The sequence below is a fragment of the Nerophis ophidion genome, linkage group LG12 (genome assembly GCF_033978795.1).
Source record: "Nerophis ophidion isolate RoL-2023_Sa linkage group LG12, RoL_Noph_v1.0, whole genome shotgun sequence".
Taxonomy (NCBI): domain Eukaryota; kingdom Metazoa; phylum Chordata; class Actinopteri; order Syngnathiformes; family Syngnathidae; genus Nerophis; species Nerophis ophidion.
The window spans coordinates 19,191,386-19,208,743 of record NC_084622.1 but is presented as its reverse complement, the minus strand read 5'-3'; the positions used below and the strand labels follow the sequence as shown (position 1 = coordinate 19,208,743).

At 40.4% G+C, this 17,358-nt stretch overlaps 2 protein-coding genes across 2 annotated transcripts; both read left to right on the top strand.

Moving 5' to 3' along the window:
• Window positions 1-312: 312 nt before the first annotated feature.
• Window positions 313-2,425, top strand: LOC133563785 (parathyroid hormone-related protein-like). The gene is made up of 3 exons (XM_061918070.1): window positions 313-774; window positions 844-963; window positions 1,197-2,425. Exons 2-3 carry the CDS (start codon window positions 860-862, stop codon window positions 1,585-1,587), a joined length of 495 nt encoding a protein of 164 aa, XP_061774054.1. The 5' UTR covers window positions 313-774; window positions 844-859; the 3' UTR covers window positions 1,588-2,425.
• A 7,577-nt stretch (window positions 2,426-10,002) lies between these two features.
• Window positions 10,003-11,457, top strand: LOC133563784 (galanin receptor 2a). Its single transcript, XM_061918069.1, has one exon. The coding sequence runs from the start codon at window positions 10,020-10,022 to the stop codon at window positions 10,944-10,946; it is 927 nt and encodes a 308-aa protein (XP_061774053.1). The 5' UTR covers window positions 10,003-10,019; the 3' UTR covers window positions 10,947-11,457.
• The last annotated feature ends 5,901 nt before the right edge of the window (window positions 11,458-17,358 follow it).

Below are 17,358 nucleotides of genomic sequence, written 5' to 3'. Positions count from 1 at the left end.
TCTTGGTGTATTTTAGTCTTTCTTAAAGCCAGAATGTTTGTGATATTTTCTACGCAATTCAACAACTGAACCAAGACTGCTGATGGCATATTTTCCCCCGGGCTTGTAAGAAAGTCTGCCACAAGAAGTGAGTGACTACTTGGATGTTGGCGAGCTTACAAATGAGGTCCTTCAGTGGCTCCACCACCGCCCGTATCGCATTCCTGGTGACATCTTGATTATTTGTGATCCAGAGGGGCTGAGATGCTGGTCCACATCCAGGTGCCAAGAAACTCTGACCTGGGGCCTGTGAGCTGCAGGTGAGTGCCAAGGAGGGGATAAGCGAGGAGAGGCGGGGGCTCCCAGGACGGGGAGGGTGCGAGGCACAGACTGCTAGGTCGAGGTGGTGCCTGCATCTTCAAACCCAAACTTTGGAGTCCCCCCTCCCCTCCTCTCAGACACGGGCTGACTCAGAGTAAAAAAGCCTCTCAGAAGCTGGTGTGCATGCGGACCACCGCAGAAGATGCTCCGCTCTTCATGAGACCACCTCGGACTGGACTGCAGCTGCTGGGCCGCTGCTGCTGCGCGACTATCTCGGTCCTGCTTGTTCTTGTTTGATTGGGACACCTGGGAGAAGTAAATAGTGTACTGCGGGAGGCAAATGAACGCACGAGACCGGAGGGGGGTTTCCCCAGGCTGCCCTAGGACCAATGGATACGCACACAAGTCCTAAGACCTGCTTCTCATCATAGCAACAAGGGGATCATCTTTCAAGGATCTTTTCAAAATCAACATGTAAGTGTGCTTCTATTTAATGGCAGCCAAATGCAAAATGGGAGATTAAAAAAAAGGTTTGTTTTGCAGACTTTCGGGTGGAAGGATGTGCTCGGCGGTCTTACTTCATCAGTGGAGTTTGGCTGTCTTCTTGCTGTGTTCTCCGGTGACGGCTCACGGGATGCCGCTGGATGGAGCGAGTAGCAGAACGTGAGTGTTTTCACTTTTACGCGCCGATTCAAGTGTGTGAGAAAACTCCATCAAGGAGAAGACCGCACGCTCCTCTGCAGGGTTGAGCTCCAGCAACACTTGTTTATGCCGCCCCCTACTGGCCTCCACTGACATCTGCCCCGCTTAGTGCAGACATGGCAGGTGTTGAAAACAAACATGTCTCCTCATGCAAAAGCCTGACTTTGTCTATGTTGGCGCGACCCCGCTGGCAGGAGGAGGTCGGTGAGCCACGCCCAGCTGATGCACGACAAGGGTCGCAGCATGCAGGAGTTCAAGCGCCGCCTGTGGCTGCAGGAGCTGCTGGACGAGGTGCACACGGCCCACGAGCAGGCGCCGCTCGTGCAGAACCGGACCCCCGACTTCAGCGGGAACGACCTCCACCCCCAGAAGACCCCGGAGGCCACCAAGAACCTCCCCCACAGGTTGAGGCCCGAGCAGGAGGGCCCCAACCTGCCGCAGGAGACCAACAAGGCGCTGGCTTACAAGGACCAGCCGCTGAAGGTGGCCACCAAGAGGAAAAAAAAGGCCAGGCTGGGCCGGCGCCGGGAGGGCGACAAGAAGCGCAGGCGCGCCCGCTCTGCCGGGACCGGGGCCGGGGCCTGAGACGGGCGGAGCTCCAGAAGACACTGACACCAACCGGGGCTCCTTTTGCGGCCTTTTGCTTGTATGATAGATTTTTTTGGGGCCTTTGTATTTTTTAATGGCACCGCTCAGTTCCAACATCTCCATATTTATTTGGACAACCTTCACAAGCATCACCTGGAACATCCGCCATAATTTATTTCCTTTTTGAAAGTCTCTATTTATTTGGTGAATGTATTGTGGTGCTGCTGACTGAATCCATAATGCACTTTAGTTCTGTCACGTACATGGATGTTCTTTTGTGGTCCCGCTTTCCTTGCCCACCTAACATCTCTCCCGGGTGTAATTTATTGTCCGACCCACTCTCATCACGTATATAGTTTATATTTTTATAGAAGGAGTTGGGGGCTGTCAGTCATTTAATGTTCTTGACTTGCACTGAGAGCTTATAAATGTACGTTACTATTATTCAGCAAGCATTAAAAATGTAGTTCTAAGGACTGATTGCTGCTGCTTTGCTTTCTCAAGCCCCTGCTATCATTTATTTGGATGCTATTATTATTATATTCTTGCATTTCCTGGACAATTTAACATCAATTTGGCCGGGGTTTTTTTTACAACTGAAATATATTTCAAGCAAATTTATTGACAGCTCAAACATCTTTGGTCAACTGAACAATTCTGAGAGCAAGTGTGGATGTATTTTCTTTCTAAAAATCTGTTCAGAAAAATTTGCCATAATTTGATCTATTTTTAGTTACCGTAGTAAAATTTGGCACAAATAAATGTGCTGCGATTGGAACAAAATACAGTAGAATATTTGTAATTAAAAATAAAAATAAATAAGATTTGTGATTTATCAGATAGAAGTTTCCTTTAAATATATATATACTGTTTACATATAAAGTATGTCTAAGTTTCCATTAAACATATGTATATGTATATGTATATATATATATATATATATTTAATATGTTTAATTTATATATATTTATTCTTTTAATATATATATAAATATATATGTATATGTTTAATATGTTTGATATTATATATGTTTTATATATATATTTTTTTGTTTAACATGTTTTATATATATATATACGTACATATATATATATGTGTGTGTGTGTGTGTGTGTTTAATGGAAACTTACATACTTTAATTCCTTTAGAAAATTAAAAATTAAACCTCACTAGTTTAGTGCAATTTAGTACAAAACAAATTTAACAGAAGAAATATGGAAATATTTTGGAGGTTATTATATAAAATATTGTGTTTAATGAAAATAATTTAATTTTACTCCATGAAAACATCAATTAGACACGATTGCATTTGTTGTTTTAGCAACAATATAGAAACAACATTTTTTGGGGGGGCGGGGTTATTATAGACAATTTTGCAAAGTAAAAATGTTTCAAGTATGCTCTCCCTAAATAAATGTAAACATTTGCAGTGATGAAGTTTTTTTTCTAAAACGAAAACCTGTTATGTTTGTCCTCCTCTTTTGACTGCTGGATGTTGTTGCAGTGTCCTCTTCAATGATGCCAAATAATAAGGTTCATGCAGTTTTAGATCCATCTGGGTTTTACAGTCTTTACCAGTTTTGACTTCTCATGCAGTTCTGACTAAAGTGTTGGATACAAGTTCACCTTGAGTGCCCCTCAAATATATGCTCAATCACATTTTTTTTGGAGAACAAATGACTCATTTCAATCCCCTCAGCTTTTGAAAAAATGTTTTGGTAGCAGACAAAAACATTCCAACCTTCACAGCTTGGTACTGAGCCAGTTTTTGCCAGGACATAAATGTTGTCCTATGATGCACCTGGTCCTCCATCACAGCCTCACCTGCGCTCATTCATTCATCAATCAATTAGTGAGGGTGGGTCAGAAACCCAAACACACCGGACCTTTGCAGCAACTTCAACTTGGCCTGTGATGCCTAAGATTCACCCGGAGACTAAAGCGTTGAAGACCTGACCTGCTGCTGAGCTGGCTGACACCTTCAATGTTACTCAGTATCAAGCAGAAGAAGAAAGAAGAAGACGTGAAGGGACTGGAGATGTTTCTGACCAGCCCAGGTCCATCAGACAACTGCTCGGCAAAACCATTTGTTGGCTGGAAAATCCAAGGCCAGCCCGTTCTCCACCTCAGCTAAGGTCGCTAAAACAGTTTGGAGAATTCGGTCTCTAAAGAAAAGCGCTATATAAATATAATTCACCTCATAGTCCAATCAGCGCCCAGAAAGCAGCATTAAAAAAGGCAATTAGAAATTAAAGCTGCAAGCAGTGATGGACGGGACTGCTTTGGCTGCTGCCCCCGCGACCCAAGCCCAGATAAGCGGTAGAAGATGGATTGATGGATTATTACACAGAGAAAAAGTTGTATACACACGTGTTACACATCAGTCTCGTAGTAATAACAGTTGTAAAGTGGCTTGGGCATTTTATAAGGACGCATTGGTGACGCCATTTTGAGACTCTAATGCATGGTGAATATAATGCAGTTAAGTGGGAATAGCAAACTTACTGTTGATTTTAGTTGGGGGCGGTCAGTGTATGAAATATAGGTCTCAGTGAGACCTATATTGAGGTTTTTGTTTCATGTGTGTATGACGTCCTACAGTTTTGTCTCAGCAGAAAGCCGACATTTTGTGACAACAGCAGCAGTGCAATGGTTCTTTGCGAGCTCATTAAAGAGTATGAAATATAGGTCTAACTGAGACCTACATACAGGTTTTTTTTTCATGTTTCTACGACATTGCTACTGGAAGTTAATTACAGTTTTGTCTGTGCTTTCTTCCTAGGGGGCGCTAGAGCGCAATTTTGAGTTTTGGGTTTTGTTTTTTTGATTAGATCGCAATTTTTGGTGAGTTTTGAAGCATGATAAGGAGGTCAAATTACTGCTCAAAGAGGTGACGGAATAATAAAGAATTATAATAATAAAACCTTAGAAATTCAATAGGGTCCTCTGTCCCAAAGAGACATTGGTCCATAATAATGATAATGATAATGATAATTATAATATAATATTAATAATCATAATATGCTCTGACTGATTTTTAGTGTAAATGAAGCATTTGTAAGACAGATCATGTTGGACCACAATGTGGAGGAAGGACGCACAATTTATAAAAAAAACAAAAAAAAAACAGAAACGCATACCTGCATCTTTCATGCATTCCATGTTGCTGCTCAAAAAAGGGTAAAAATTAAAAAAGGTATCATATTGCTTAAATTCTCCTTTAGCGACGACAGATGGTCTGAGCAGCTTTGATTCGAAACAAACCACGCTGTTGTTGACACACACACACACACACACACACACACACACACACACACACACACACACACACACACACACACGCACGCAGGGTAGAGAATAACGCCAGGCCGGTGAATGCATCCTGCTCTGCTACATCCGGTGCTATAAGAGCATGAGCCATTAGCTGACACGGTCATAAAGGCTGCAGAGTAGCTGATAAAGCCCTGAAAATCAATCAAAACATCAGAATGAGAAAGAGCAAAAGTGACCAATCATCAGTAAGCCTCTTTCTGGAAAGTCTAGGATGTTTTTCAGCCGAATACATGCAGTATAATGTAGTCAAATATTTGCAGTATAATGTAGTCAAATACTAGCAGTATAATGTAGTCAAATACTTGCAGTATAATGTAGTCAAATACTTGCAGTATAATGTAGTCAAATACTTGCAGTATAATGTAGTCAAATACTTGCAGTATAGTGTAGTCAAATACTTGCAGTATAGTGTAGTCAAATATTTGCAGTATAATGTAGTCAAATACTTGCAGTTTAATGTAGTCAAATACATGCAGTATAATGTAGTCAAATACTTGCAGTATAATGTAGTCAAATACTTGCAGTATAATGTAGTCAAATACTTGCAGTATAATGTAGTCAAATACTTGCAGTATAATGTAGTCAAATACATGCAGTATAATGTAGTCAAATACTTGCAGCATAATGTAGTCAAATACATGCAGTATAATGTAGTCAAATACATGCAGTATAATGTAGTCGAATACATGCAGTATAATGTAGTCGAATACTTGCAGTATAATGTAGTCAAATACTTGCAGTATAATGTAGTCAAATACTTGCAGTATAATGTAGTCAAATACTTGCAGTATAATGTAGTCAAATACTTGCAGTATAATGTAATCAAATACTTGCAGTATAATGTAGTCAAATACTTGCAGTATAATGTAGTCAAAGAGATGGAAAAGCTGCCTTGAATAACTTCATTTAGTCCTTAGAGTTCCTAAAGTGTTGTGTTTATGTGCAGAGTTTTTAATAGTTCCTATAAATGTAGCTGACATGAAATATAATAAAATATGGCCGTTCATATTGTCAGCAAACTTCTCTTCTTCCATGATGAACTCCCCAAAAAAGGAGTTTGTTTGGCCAGCAGCTGCTGTGCCGCCTTTCAAGCCACTCATGCAGAATGACTGAGTGATGATGTTTGCTGTTCCACCTGCAACAATCACACACTCAGCTGGGACGCAGGAAGCCGAGCAGCGATGGACGCCAGCTGCCACCGCCAGGACGCCGCAACACGCAGTCGGAGAAGGAAGGAAGGACGATGACGGTGAGTGACTTGGAATATGAAGCACCATAGGGGAGATGACACCACAAGTAAGAACTGCAACATTTTAAAGTCACATGACGTCAACAACATGCGATCAATTGGAGCTGAGATTACATTGGGAGACTTTATCAGATCAAACTGCAATATGATCAATTTTACTTCTTTATATTTATTTATTAGGCACCGAATGTCCCTTTGGGACAGATAACTCTATTGAAGTTCTAGCCTTTTATTCTTTCTTTCTTTCATTATTCTTCCGCCTCTTTGAGCTGTAATTTGACCCCTTAACATGCTTCCAAACTCACCAAATTTGACACACACATCGGGACTGGCAAACATTGCGATTTAATTAAAAAAAAACCTAACCCCAAAACTAAAAGTTGCGCTTTAGCCGCCCCTAGGAAGAAAACACAGACAAAACTGCCTGTAACTTCCAGTAGGAATGTCGTAGCGACATGAAACAAAAACCTCCATGTATGTCTCACTTAGACCTAGATTTCATACACTGACATCCTTCAGCAAAAATCAACAGGGGTTTGCAATTCCCCCTTCAAAACAAAAGTTTTGTAAAAACAATCACCGTTGCCTCTTTGAGCTGTAATTTGACCCTGTTAACATGCTTCAAAACTTACCAAACTGTACACACACATCAGGACTGGCAGAAATTGCAATCTAATCAAAAAACCTAACCCCAAAACTCAAAATTGCGCTCCAGCGCCCCCTAGGAATAAAACACAAACAAAACTGCTCCTAGGAAGAAAACACAGACAAAACTGCCTGTAACTTCCAGTAGTAATGTCGTAGCGACATGAACCAAAAACCTCTATGTAGGTCTCACTTAGACCTAGATTTCATACACTGACCACCTTCAGCAAAAATCAACAGGGGTTTGCAATTCCCCTTTCAACACAAAAGTTTTGCAAAAACACTCACCTTTGCCTTTTTGAGCTGTAATTTGACCCCGTTAACAGGCTTCAAAACTCACCAAACTGGACACACACATCAGGACTGGCAAAAATTGCAATCTAATCAAAAAACCTGACCCCAAAACTCAAAATTGCGCTCTAGCGCCCCCTAGGAATAAAAAACAGACAAAACTGCTCTTAGGAAGAAAACACAGACAAAACTGCCTGTAACCTCCAGTAGGAATGTCGTAGAGACATGAAACAAAAACCTCTATGTAGGTCTCACTTAGACCTACTTTTTATTTATTGACAACTCCCAGCAAAAATCTAAAGGAAGTTTGCAATTCCCCCTTCAAAACAAAAGTTTTGTAAAAAATTGTCACCTTTTTTCAAAAATGATCTCCTCTGAGATGGTTTGTCGTGTCGGCTTCAAACTACCACAGGAGAGAGATTGAACCCTTCTGATTAAAAGTTGGTTAACAAGTTTTTATTACTGATACAGTTGTGATTTTATCAGCCTTTAAAGAACTGCTGCGCTGAAAACCATTTCAAAGATGGCCGCCGTGCGCAGACACAGTGAGGGAGACGTTTTTTTTAAGTTTTTTTCCGTACCGTCTGCTGCTGGTGCGCACGCACCAACATTCGTGAGGGAGGGGCTGTGATCGTCTATACCAAGATGGCTGCCAGGTGCCGTAGCTAAGCCGGTATGTTTTAAAGTTGCCGTTTGCCTGCATATCGTAAAAACAAGCGTCCAACATTTTACAACTAATTGTAAACATATAGGTGCCGACCATCAGGGCCGAGTTGCGACGAGAGAGTGTGTCAATGTTAAGATATTACGCCAAGTTGGTAAGTCTATCTGTTTGCTAATAGTAGCTACTAGCCGTACCCATGTATTTTCAATGGGCGGTTAGCATCTGGTTTTAATCCCGTTTCCCCCTATATTTCTGCTCCGATTGAGTTTGTTTGTATGTCGAGTCTTTATTTTGGGTACTTACATATGGTGCCTGACTGTTGTGGCGTTTTAAGGCCATCTGCACTTTTTGTGCGCCGAGTTAGTAGATCTATCTGTTTGCTAATAGTAGCTACTAGTCGTACCCATGTAATTTCAATCTAATTTATATCTGTCAATAGACACGTTATGTCTTCCTTTGAGCGCTATTCCCCGCACCTGCTTTGTGTTAGCAAGCAAGACTATATAAGTTGTTGCTATCCTTCTTTGTGTGGACATTGTTGATGGTCAAGTCATGTACGGATGTACTTTGTGGACGCCGTAAGTTTTTGTCCTCGTCCAGCATTTTGTTTCTGTTTACTTTGTAGCCAGTTCAGTTTTACTTTCGTTTTGCATAGCCATCCGCTTGCTTCATTGCCTTTTCCTTATGTTCAGTTTTGGTTTAAGCATTATATACATTATTACAACAAAAACAGTGTGGACAACGAAAAGAGTGTGGATTGGACCAACAATCACAACATTTATTACTTGGACTTAACATGAGTTACTTTATTTCCTTGAATTGCCGCCGGGGCGCTAATTAATTTAAAACCTTTTCTCACTCTGGCGTTTACCAAAGGCATGCGGTAAATTTAGGCCTGCGCTTGTAAATTTGAGTGTGATGTAAGGATACCATCATGAAAAGCACAGTTAATAAAAAAAAACGTTATTATGGTCTTACCTTTACTTATAAATGAAGTCCATGCACAGCTCCTTCTGATCAAAAGCATCGATAACTTGTTTATAGAAGTCTTCCTTATCTTTCTTCAGTTTTAAAAGTCTCTCTGTCTCGATGGAGATCTTCCATTGAAAGTCCAGTTTAGAAAACTGTTGTTGTCACTTATTCTGCAGCTTCCCTTCCAAACTACACCAATCTCTTATTCTGCGCGCGTCGACTCTAAACTTTCAAGCAGTTTCCTCCTTACTGTTCTTTTTAGCATATTCAATAGCTTACAGTATACCTTAAATCCTACTGAGTAGCTCTTTGTCTTATTCCCTTTATGCGAGTTTAAATTATTGAAATCAGCCTCCTCCATTTTGGAAAATGATGCCTTGAAAGGTGAAGTGTCACCCGTGACGTGACGAGTTTCACCCGGCGGTAAACCGAGACATGCACTAATTATTTTGCTAAACAAGGTAGACCCGGAAGTAATTTTAAGCATGCGCTAATTCTAAGCATGCGTTAATTATTTTGCGAAACGAGTTTGAGCCGGCGGTAAAAGAAGGCATGCGGATAATATATACCAATTCAAGGTAATACGGTAGTTTATTTGCACCAGCAGGTCTTCTAGTTGTTTTTAGGCATAGGAAAAACAAAACAACACTAACTAATTGTCCTTTCTTTACGTTTAGTTCTGCTCTCAAACACTACTAATGTAGTAAAGAATAAACAAATCAAATGTTCAAACAAACATTTTACAAAGTGATCTCTGCAGACACAAGCGTGGTATGATTGTATTCCACAAGAAGATGAAAGTGATATTTTGAAAAGGCATTTCCTTCTACGGACTTTTCTATTTCCCTGACTTTATGAGCTTTATGAACCACTTCTTTCAGGACTCTATGAGAGTTATTTCCTATCTCTGTATTTGAAGGAGTGGAACAGCCAAGAACAGAATAACATTTTCTGATCAAACTCTACACTCACTCTCACTTGTGTTAATGCTGCTTGACCATGGTGTCCATGAAGTCTCTAAGAAGACAACCTCTCCATTAGCTACAACTTCTGCTTTTATGATTGCGCAGCAAGTCTGTGATCAGTTGGATGGCATACAAGAAAGACCGTGGAAATCAAATGAAAGGGTCAATTGTGTAAAACTATCATGTGGCATTTGTCCACACAAGTTAAGAACAATTGAAGCTGATAAAAATGAGTCTGACATGTGACCACAATGTGTATAGAAACATGACCTAAATGGTATTTGACAGTTTGCAGGCGGAGTGGCGTGAACATGTCAGTTCCCAACACCTACGGCCTGGTGTTCACCTGCACCTGCGCCTTGATCCTGGGTGTGGGGCTGGGCGCCAACCTGCTGGTCTTCTCCTTATTCGCCAAGTACAAGACGCTGCGCAAGAACCGCCTGGACATCCTCCTGCTCAGCATGTCCCTGGCCGACTTCCTCACCCTGCTGCTCATCCCCTTAACCTTGCACTCGGCCCTCAGCCACTCCTGGCCTCTGGACGATGTGGCCTGTAAGGTCTACCAGTTCCTGTTGGCCTTCAGCTTGGCGGCCAGCACCTACTCGCTGTGTGCCGTGTCCATGGCGAGGGCCATGATCATCACCAATCCCTACCAGCCTCCAGCTATGGACCTGGTCATCCTCATGTTCGTTCTGGTCTGGGCCCTCAGCTTCCTCATCAGCCTGCCCCTGAGAATGTTTGCCACCAAAGAGATCCTGAACTCCAGCCTTGTCGACTTCTCCTTCTGCCTTCCTACCCTCCACGAGCATCACTACCAGGTGGTCCTCAGCCAGTTCGTGCTCTTCTACTTTGTACCCATGCTGGTCATTGCCTTCAATTACATCCGCCTGGCTCTGTTTCTCCACAAGAGTCCGGTCATGTCCATATCTAGTGCCAGGAACACTCGGCGAGCCTCGGTCATGGTCTTCTTGGCGGCCGCGACCTTCTCGGTGTGCTGGCTACCAGGCTACGTGCTGGAGCTGTGCGTTTACTTAGGGGTCTACCGACACGGACGGGCCTGGGAGCTCTTCTACTTTGTGTGCACGGTGCTCCAGTACCTGCACCCCTGCATCAACCCTCTCCTCTATGTGCTGCTGTCCAGGCGCCACAGGAGGGCGGCCCGGCTCTTCGGCTGCCGCCGGAACAGAGTGCGGCCGCAGGTCAGCGTGTCCGCGGACATTTCGGCTCACACTTCGTGATCAACTTGTGGGATACAAAACTCCCTTTAAAAAAGGCCTAGACTTAAGACACACGTTGTTCATCCCCAGGTTTTTTCAACCTAGTCTGGTGCCAGGATTTGAGGAACAGAAAAGTATCTGCTGCCACGTTTCAACATCTTTGGAAATATGAGCACAGCTTCAGCAAGACTCAAGGATGTCTCCCTGGTGGGCGAATCGGCCAAAGAGTTTCCCTTGGCAACAGAAGTATGAATCACTAAGTAGAGGGACAGGTACTTTCCCATTCCAATTCACAGTACTTGGGAATCGAAAACGATATTTAACTTTCGCTCAAAAAGGTTCATTATGTCTTCTTACACTTCTTACACTTTTTCAAATGTTCTCGTAATCAGACCATAAAATCAGACTTCCATCTACAAACCCTGTTTCCATATGAGTTGGGAAATTGTGTTAGATGTAAATATAAACAGAATACAATGATTTGCAAATCCTTTTCAACCCATATTCAGTTGAATATGCTACAAAGACAACATAATTGATGTTCGAATTCATTAACATTTTTTTTTTTTTTTTGGCAAATAATAATTTAGAATTTCATGGCTGCATTTTAATTTGCTCTTACAGAAGTAGCAACCAACTGTAGTTATTGAGAGTGGTTTTATGAAGTGTTCCTGAGCCCATGTGGTGATATCATTTACACACTGATGTGGGTTTTTGATGCATTACCGCCTGAGGGATCAAAGGTCCGTAATATCATCGCTTACATGCAGTGATCTCTCCAGATTCTCTGAACTTTTTGATGATTTTACGGACTGTAGATGGTCAAATCCGTAAATTCCTTGCAATAGCTCGTTGAGAAATGTTGTTCTAAAACTGTTTGACAATTTGCTTACAAAGTGGTGACCCTCAACCATCCTTGTTTGTGAATTACTTAGCATTTCATGGAAGCTGCTTTTATCCCCAATCATGGCACCCACCTGTTCCCAATTAGCCTGCACACCTGTGGGATGTTCCAAATAAGTGTTTGATGAGCATTCCTCAACTTTATCAATATTTGTTGCCACCTTTCCCAACTTCTTATTAACGTGTTGCTGGCATCAAATTCTAAAGTTCATGATTATTTGCAAAAAAAAAAAATGTTGATCAGTTTGAACATCAAATATGTTGTCTTTGTAGCATATTCAACTGAATATGGCTTGAAAAGGATTTGCAAATCATTGTATTCATATGGAAACGGGGTTTGTACCCCAAATACGGTCTGATTAAAGTTAAAGAACCACACACACACACACACTAGGTGTGGCGAAATTATTCCCTGCATTTGACCCATCACCCTTGATCACCCCTTGAGAGGTGAGGGGAGCAGTGAGCAGCAGCGGTGACCCCGCCCGGGAATCATTTTTGGTGATTCAACCCCCAATTCCAAGCCTTGATGCTGAGTGCCAAGCAGGGAGGTAATGACTCCCATTTTTATAGTCTTTGGTATGACTCGGCCGGGGTTCGAACTCACAACCTACCTATCTCAGGGCAGACACTCTAACCACTGGGCCACTGAGTAGATTCCACTATGGGAGGATATTTTCCAGCAAGAAAGAACGTTGTAGAGAAGAAGCTGCATAGTCCTATGCCAGCACTAACAAGGCAGACCTGAGATGGGTCACATGGTAAGACGTGACCTTTGACCTTCTCTCTCTGGCCTCCTGCTGCGTGGTCATCTGGACGCCATCATCACGCTGGAGGATATATGGAAAAGCCATAAAGTCAACATGATTGAAGTGAAAAGGGTGAGAAATTATCTTTTTTTTTAAATGTCTGTTGGCCTTTAATGTTTTGAAGGAATGTTAAAGGAACTGAGCTTTTAGTCCATCACTCACAATCTTTATGAGACACCTCGTTTTTTTATTTTATTAGGATTTTAAAGATGACGAAAAATGCTTGAAAGATGGGAGTCACTGTTGTAACCTTCAAAGTCTCCTAAACAACGTTTTATATACACACTGCAAGTATATATATATCATGTAGTAACAGACACCTTCATAACAATATGTAATATGTACAATATACACACTGCAAGTATATATATCATGTAGTAATAGACACCTTCATAACTATATGTAATATGTACAATATACACACTGCAAGTATGTATTATATATATATATATATATATATATATATATATATATATATATATCTTGATTGGATTATCCAGAGAATAGTGCTCGATACCGTGGTAGAGCGACGTCACTTTCAACCTGAGAAATAACAGCTACCAACCATTCACGAAACCCAACACAACACTCCAATACGTGCACCATGACAGCAACCACCCACCCACCACCACGAAAAGAATACCTACCGGAATTGATAAAAGGCTATCGATGCTGTCATCTAGCAAAGCTGAATTCGACCAAGCAACCCCCCCCCCCCCACCAGAAAGCACTTGATGAAAGCGGATACAACTTCACCCTCACCTATGAACCCACGCCAGGAAACCAACCAAAAAAGAGCAGAAAACGAAACAACACCATCTGGTACAATCCGCCATTCAGCAAAAAACGTCTCAACCAATATCGGCCACAAGTTCCTCACTCTGATCGACAAACACTTCCCCAAAGGCAACACCCTAAGAAAAATATTCAACAAGAACAACATTAAATTGAACCACAGCTGTATGAATAACATACAACAAGTCATTTCAAACCACAACAAAGCAATTGCAAAAGGACTGCCTACCCCCAGACTAAACGACTTTGAAACCAATAAGGAATGTAACTGTCGCAAGAAACCTGATTGCCCTCTCAACGGAGGGTGCTTGCCAACATCAGTCGTTTACCAAGCAAAGGTAACACGCAAGGACATCAACACATCTGACAGGTACGTAGGATTAACCGAAGGAGAGTTTAAAACCAGATGGAATAATCACAAGGCCTCCTTTAGAAACCAGACTTTGCGGAATTCTACAGAACTCAGCAAGCACATTTGGAACCTCAAAGACAATAATGTTGAATATTTAATAACATGGCAAATTCTTGCATCCAGCAAACCTTACAACAGGGGTAATAAAAGATGCAACCTATGCTTAAAAGAGAAACTGTTTATTATATATCATCCAGATCTATCATCCCTCAACAAGCGCAGTGAAAACATTTCAACATGCCACCACAGACGGAAACACCTCCTATGTAACACATGAGCCAATCACCACACCCTACGCCTGCCTGTACCCACCCACTCTGTGCCCTATATAAACCATTGTATGTGAATGCTTCCATTAAAATCTCCTGATGATTGAGGGAACCCCTCATGAAACAGTTCTGTAGAGATAAAGTAGTCTTGTGATTTTTCCAACACACATATATATATATATATATATCATGTAGTAAAACACACCTTCATAACAATATGTAAAATATACAATATTTACTGTATTTTGGTTATTTTTTGAACAGCCAAAACTAATTTTTTGGCACATTTATTTCCGTTTCCACAGCAGCACATTTCCGACTTCCTATAACAAATGTATCCTTACTCCCGGAATCAAACACGAGTGCTTTCTAATCATGGCAGACTTGGTAACAGACAACGAAGACGACTATTTTTGGACCAATGAGGATTCACAACTTTATCTTTTTGAAGCTGTACATAGGGAGGAAGACCTGCTGCTTCTAGAAGTGAGCAAGAAAAAGAGACTAAAACGTTGGATCAGACAGAAGCCGAGAGTGTGACATGGTCACGCTGCAAGTCTCAAACGTTTGAGCCAAGCTATGTCGAAATAATGGAGTGCTTACCCAAATCAACTGGAAACATCCCCGGCCTGCTGGACCAAATGTACTAAAGTGAGTGACTATACTATTGATCAAGATACATGCAGCACATCAGCGTACACTACACTAAAAAGAAGTGGCATAAATCACGTCTTACAAAGTCGGAGAAAGTTATACATGTAAACCAACTATGGTGAGTTCAAGGACCCCCAAAATTAGTAGGACAAAACGGCGCTCGCCAAATACTCGAATCACTGAAGCATGTTTAATACAAACAGTTTGCTTTATAGCAATTAGGGAGGTTTGTGTCATGTTTGTACGCCTACAGAAACCATATTAAAGCAAAAAATTTGTTTTTTTCCCCTCATCATTTCCATTTTTCATATATTTTTGAAAAAGCTCCAGAGAGCCACTAGGGCGGCGCTAAAGAGCCGCATGCGGCTCCAGAGCCGCGGGTTGCCGACCCCTGAAATACATATATATACATATACATATACATATATATACATATATATACATATACATATATATACATATATATATATATATATATATATATATATATATATATATATATATATATATATATAAATATATATATATATATATAAATAAAATAGTTATAGGTTCACACTAGTTCTGTAAATATTTGAAATTTGCAGCATAGCATTATCGTTGCTAGCATAATGTTATCATATCATGTTTCTTATATGATGAGCAAACTAAATATATTCAAAGACAGATAGGCTTCAACACCCCCCGAGACCCTGAAGGGACTAAGCAGTGGAAAATGGATGGATGGGATGGAAAATCTAATCAATTAAAAACTCTCCAGTTTGTAAACCAAAGCAAAAATCCTCTGACAATAACTTGCAATTTCATCTTTTTTCATGATGTCTGCCATGTCAATAAAGTACTATCTAACTATCTATGTCAAGTCCATCGAGACAAGCACCACTTCAATGTTTCTTCTGTTATCTATTCAACATCTTATTGCAAGCATTTTCTTTTTTGTGCTGATATCCTTTTTCTCTACAATTGCATTTCCATTTTCATGACGAATTGAAGAAAAACTAACTCAAATGTCAATTTAATTTTTGAAAACAAATGAAATGTTTTTGTGTGAATGTCAGCTGAATGTTTGCTTCTTCTCCTGTTCTGACAATATTCGTCAATTGTGTACTTCAAATTGAAGTACAAACTGAAAGTAAAACTACTAACATGATGTTGATGGGGACAATACAAACTGAAGCTAAAACTACTAACATGATGTTGATGGGGACAATACAAACTGAAAGTAAAACTACTAACATGATGTCGATGGGGACAATACAAACTGAAAGTAAAACTACTAACATGATGTCGATGGGGACAATACGAACTGAAAGTAAAACTACTAACGTGATGTTGATGGGGACAATACAAACTGAAAGTAAAACTACTAACATGATGTCGATGGGGACAATACAAACTGAAAGTAAAACTACTAACATGATGTTGATGGGGACAATACAAACTGAAAGTAAAACTACTAACATGATGTTGATGGGGACAAAACGAACTGAAAGTTAAACTACTAACATGATGTTGATGGGGACAATACAAACTGAAGGTAAAACTACTAACATGATGTTGATGGGGACAATACAAACTGAAAGTAAAACTACTAACATGATGTCGATGGGGACAATACAAACTGAAAGTTAAACTACTAACATGATGTCGATGGGGACAATACGAACTGAAAGTAAAACTACTAACATGATGTTGATGGGGACAATACAAACTGAAAGTAAAACTACTAACATGATGTCGATGGGGACAATACAAACTGAAAGTAAAACTACTAACATGATGTTGATGGGGACAATACAAACTGAAAGTAAAACTACTAACATGATGTTGATGGGGACAAAACGAACTGAAAGTAAAACTACTAACATGATGTTGATGGGGACAATACAAACTGAAAGTAAAACTACTAACATGATGTTGATGGGGACAAAACGAACTGAAAGTAAATCTACTAACATGATGATGAGGACACTACGAACTGAAGTAAAACTACTAACATTATGTTGATGGGGCCAATACAAACTGAAAGTAAAACTACTAACATGATGTTGATGGGGCCAATACAAACTGAAAGTAAAACTACTAACATGATGTTGATGGGGACAATACAAACTGAAAGTAAAACTACTAACATGTTGATGGGGACAATACAAACTGAAAGTAAAACTACTAACATGATGTTGATGGGGACAATACAAACTGAAAGTAAAACTACTAACATGATGTTGATGGGGACAATACAAACTGAAAGTAAAACTACTAACATGATGTTGATGGGGACAATACAAACTGAAAGTAAAACTACTAACATGATGTTGATGGGGACAATACAAACAAGCAGGATTAGCATTTCCTGAAAAGTCACTCAAGTTACTTTAGTTGTTGGAAAAGTGTCTTAATACTCAAATACTTTTTATATTGGTATAAAGTGACTCAAAGTACACGTTTTTAAATAAGAAGTTGTGTCCAAACTTTTTGCTGTGTCATGTTTAGCTGTCTAGCTAGCTAGCTTGCTCTTAAATGTTGCTTTACTTACCGAGATGAGCAAAGTTATTGAATCTAGTTTAAAATATATATATCATACATTTGAA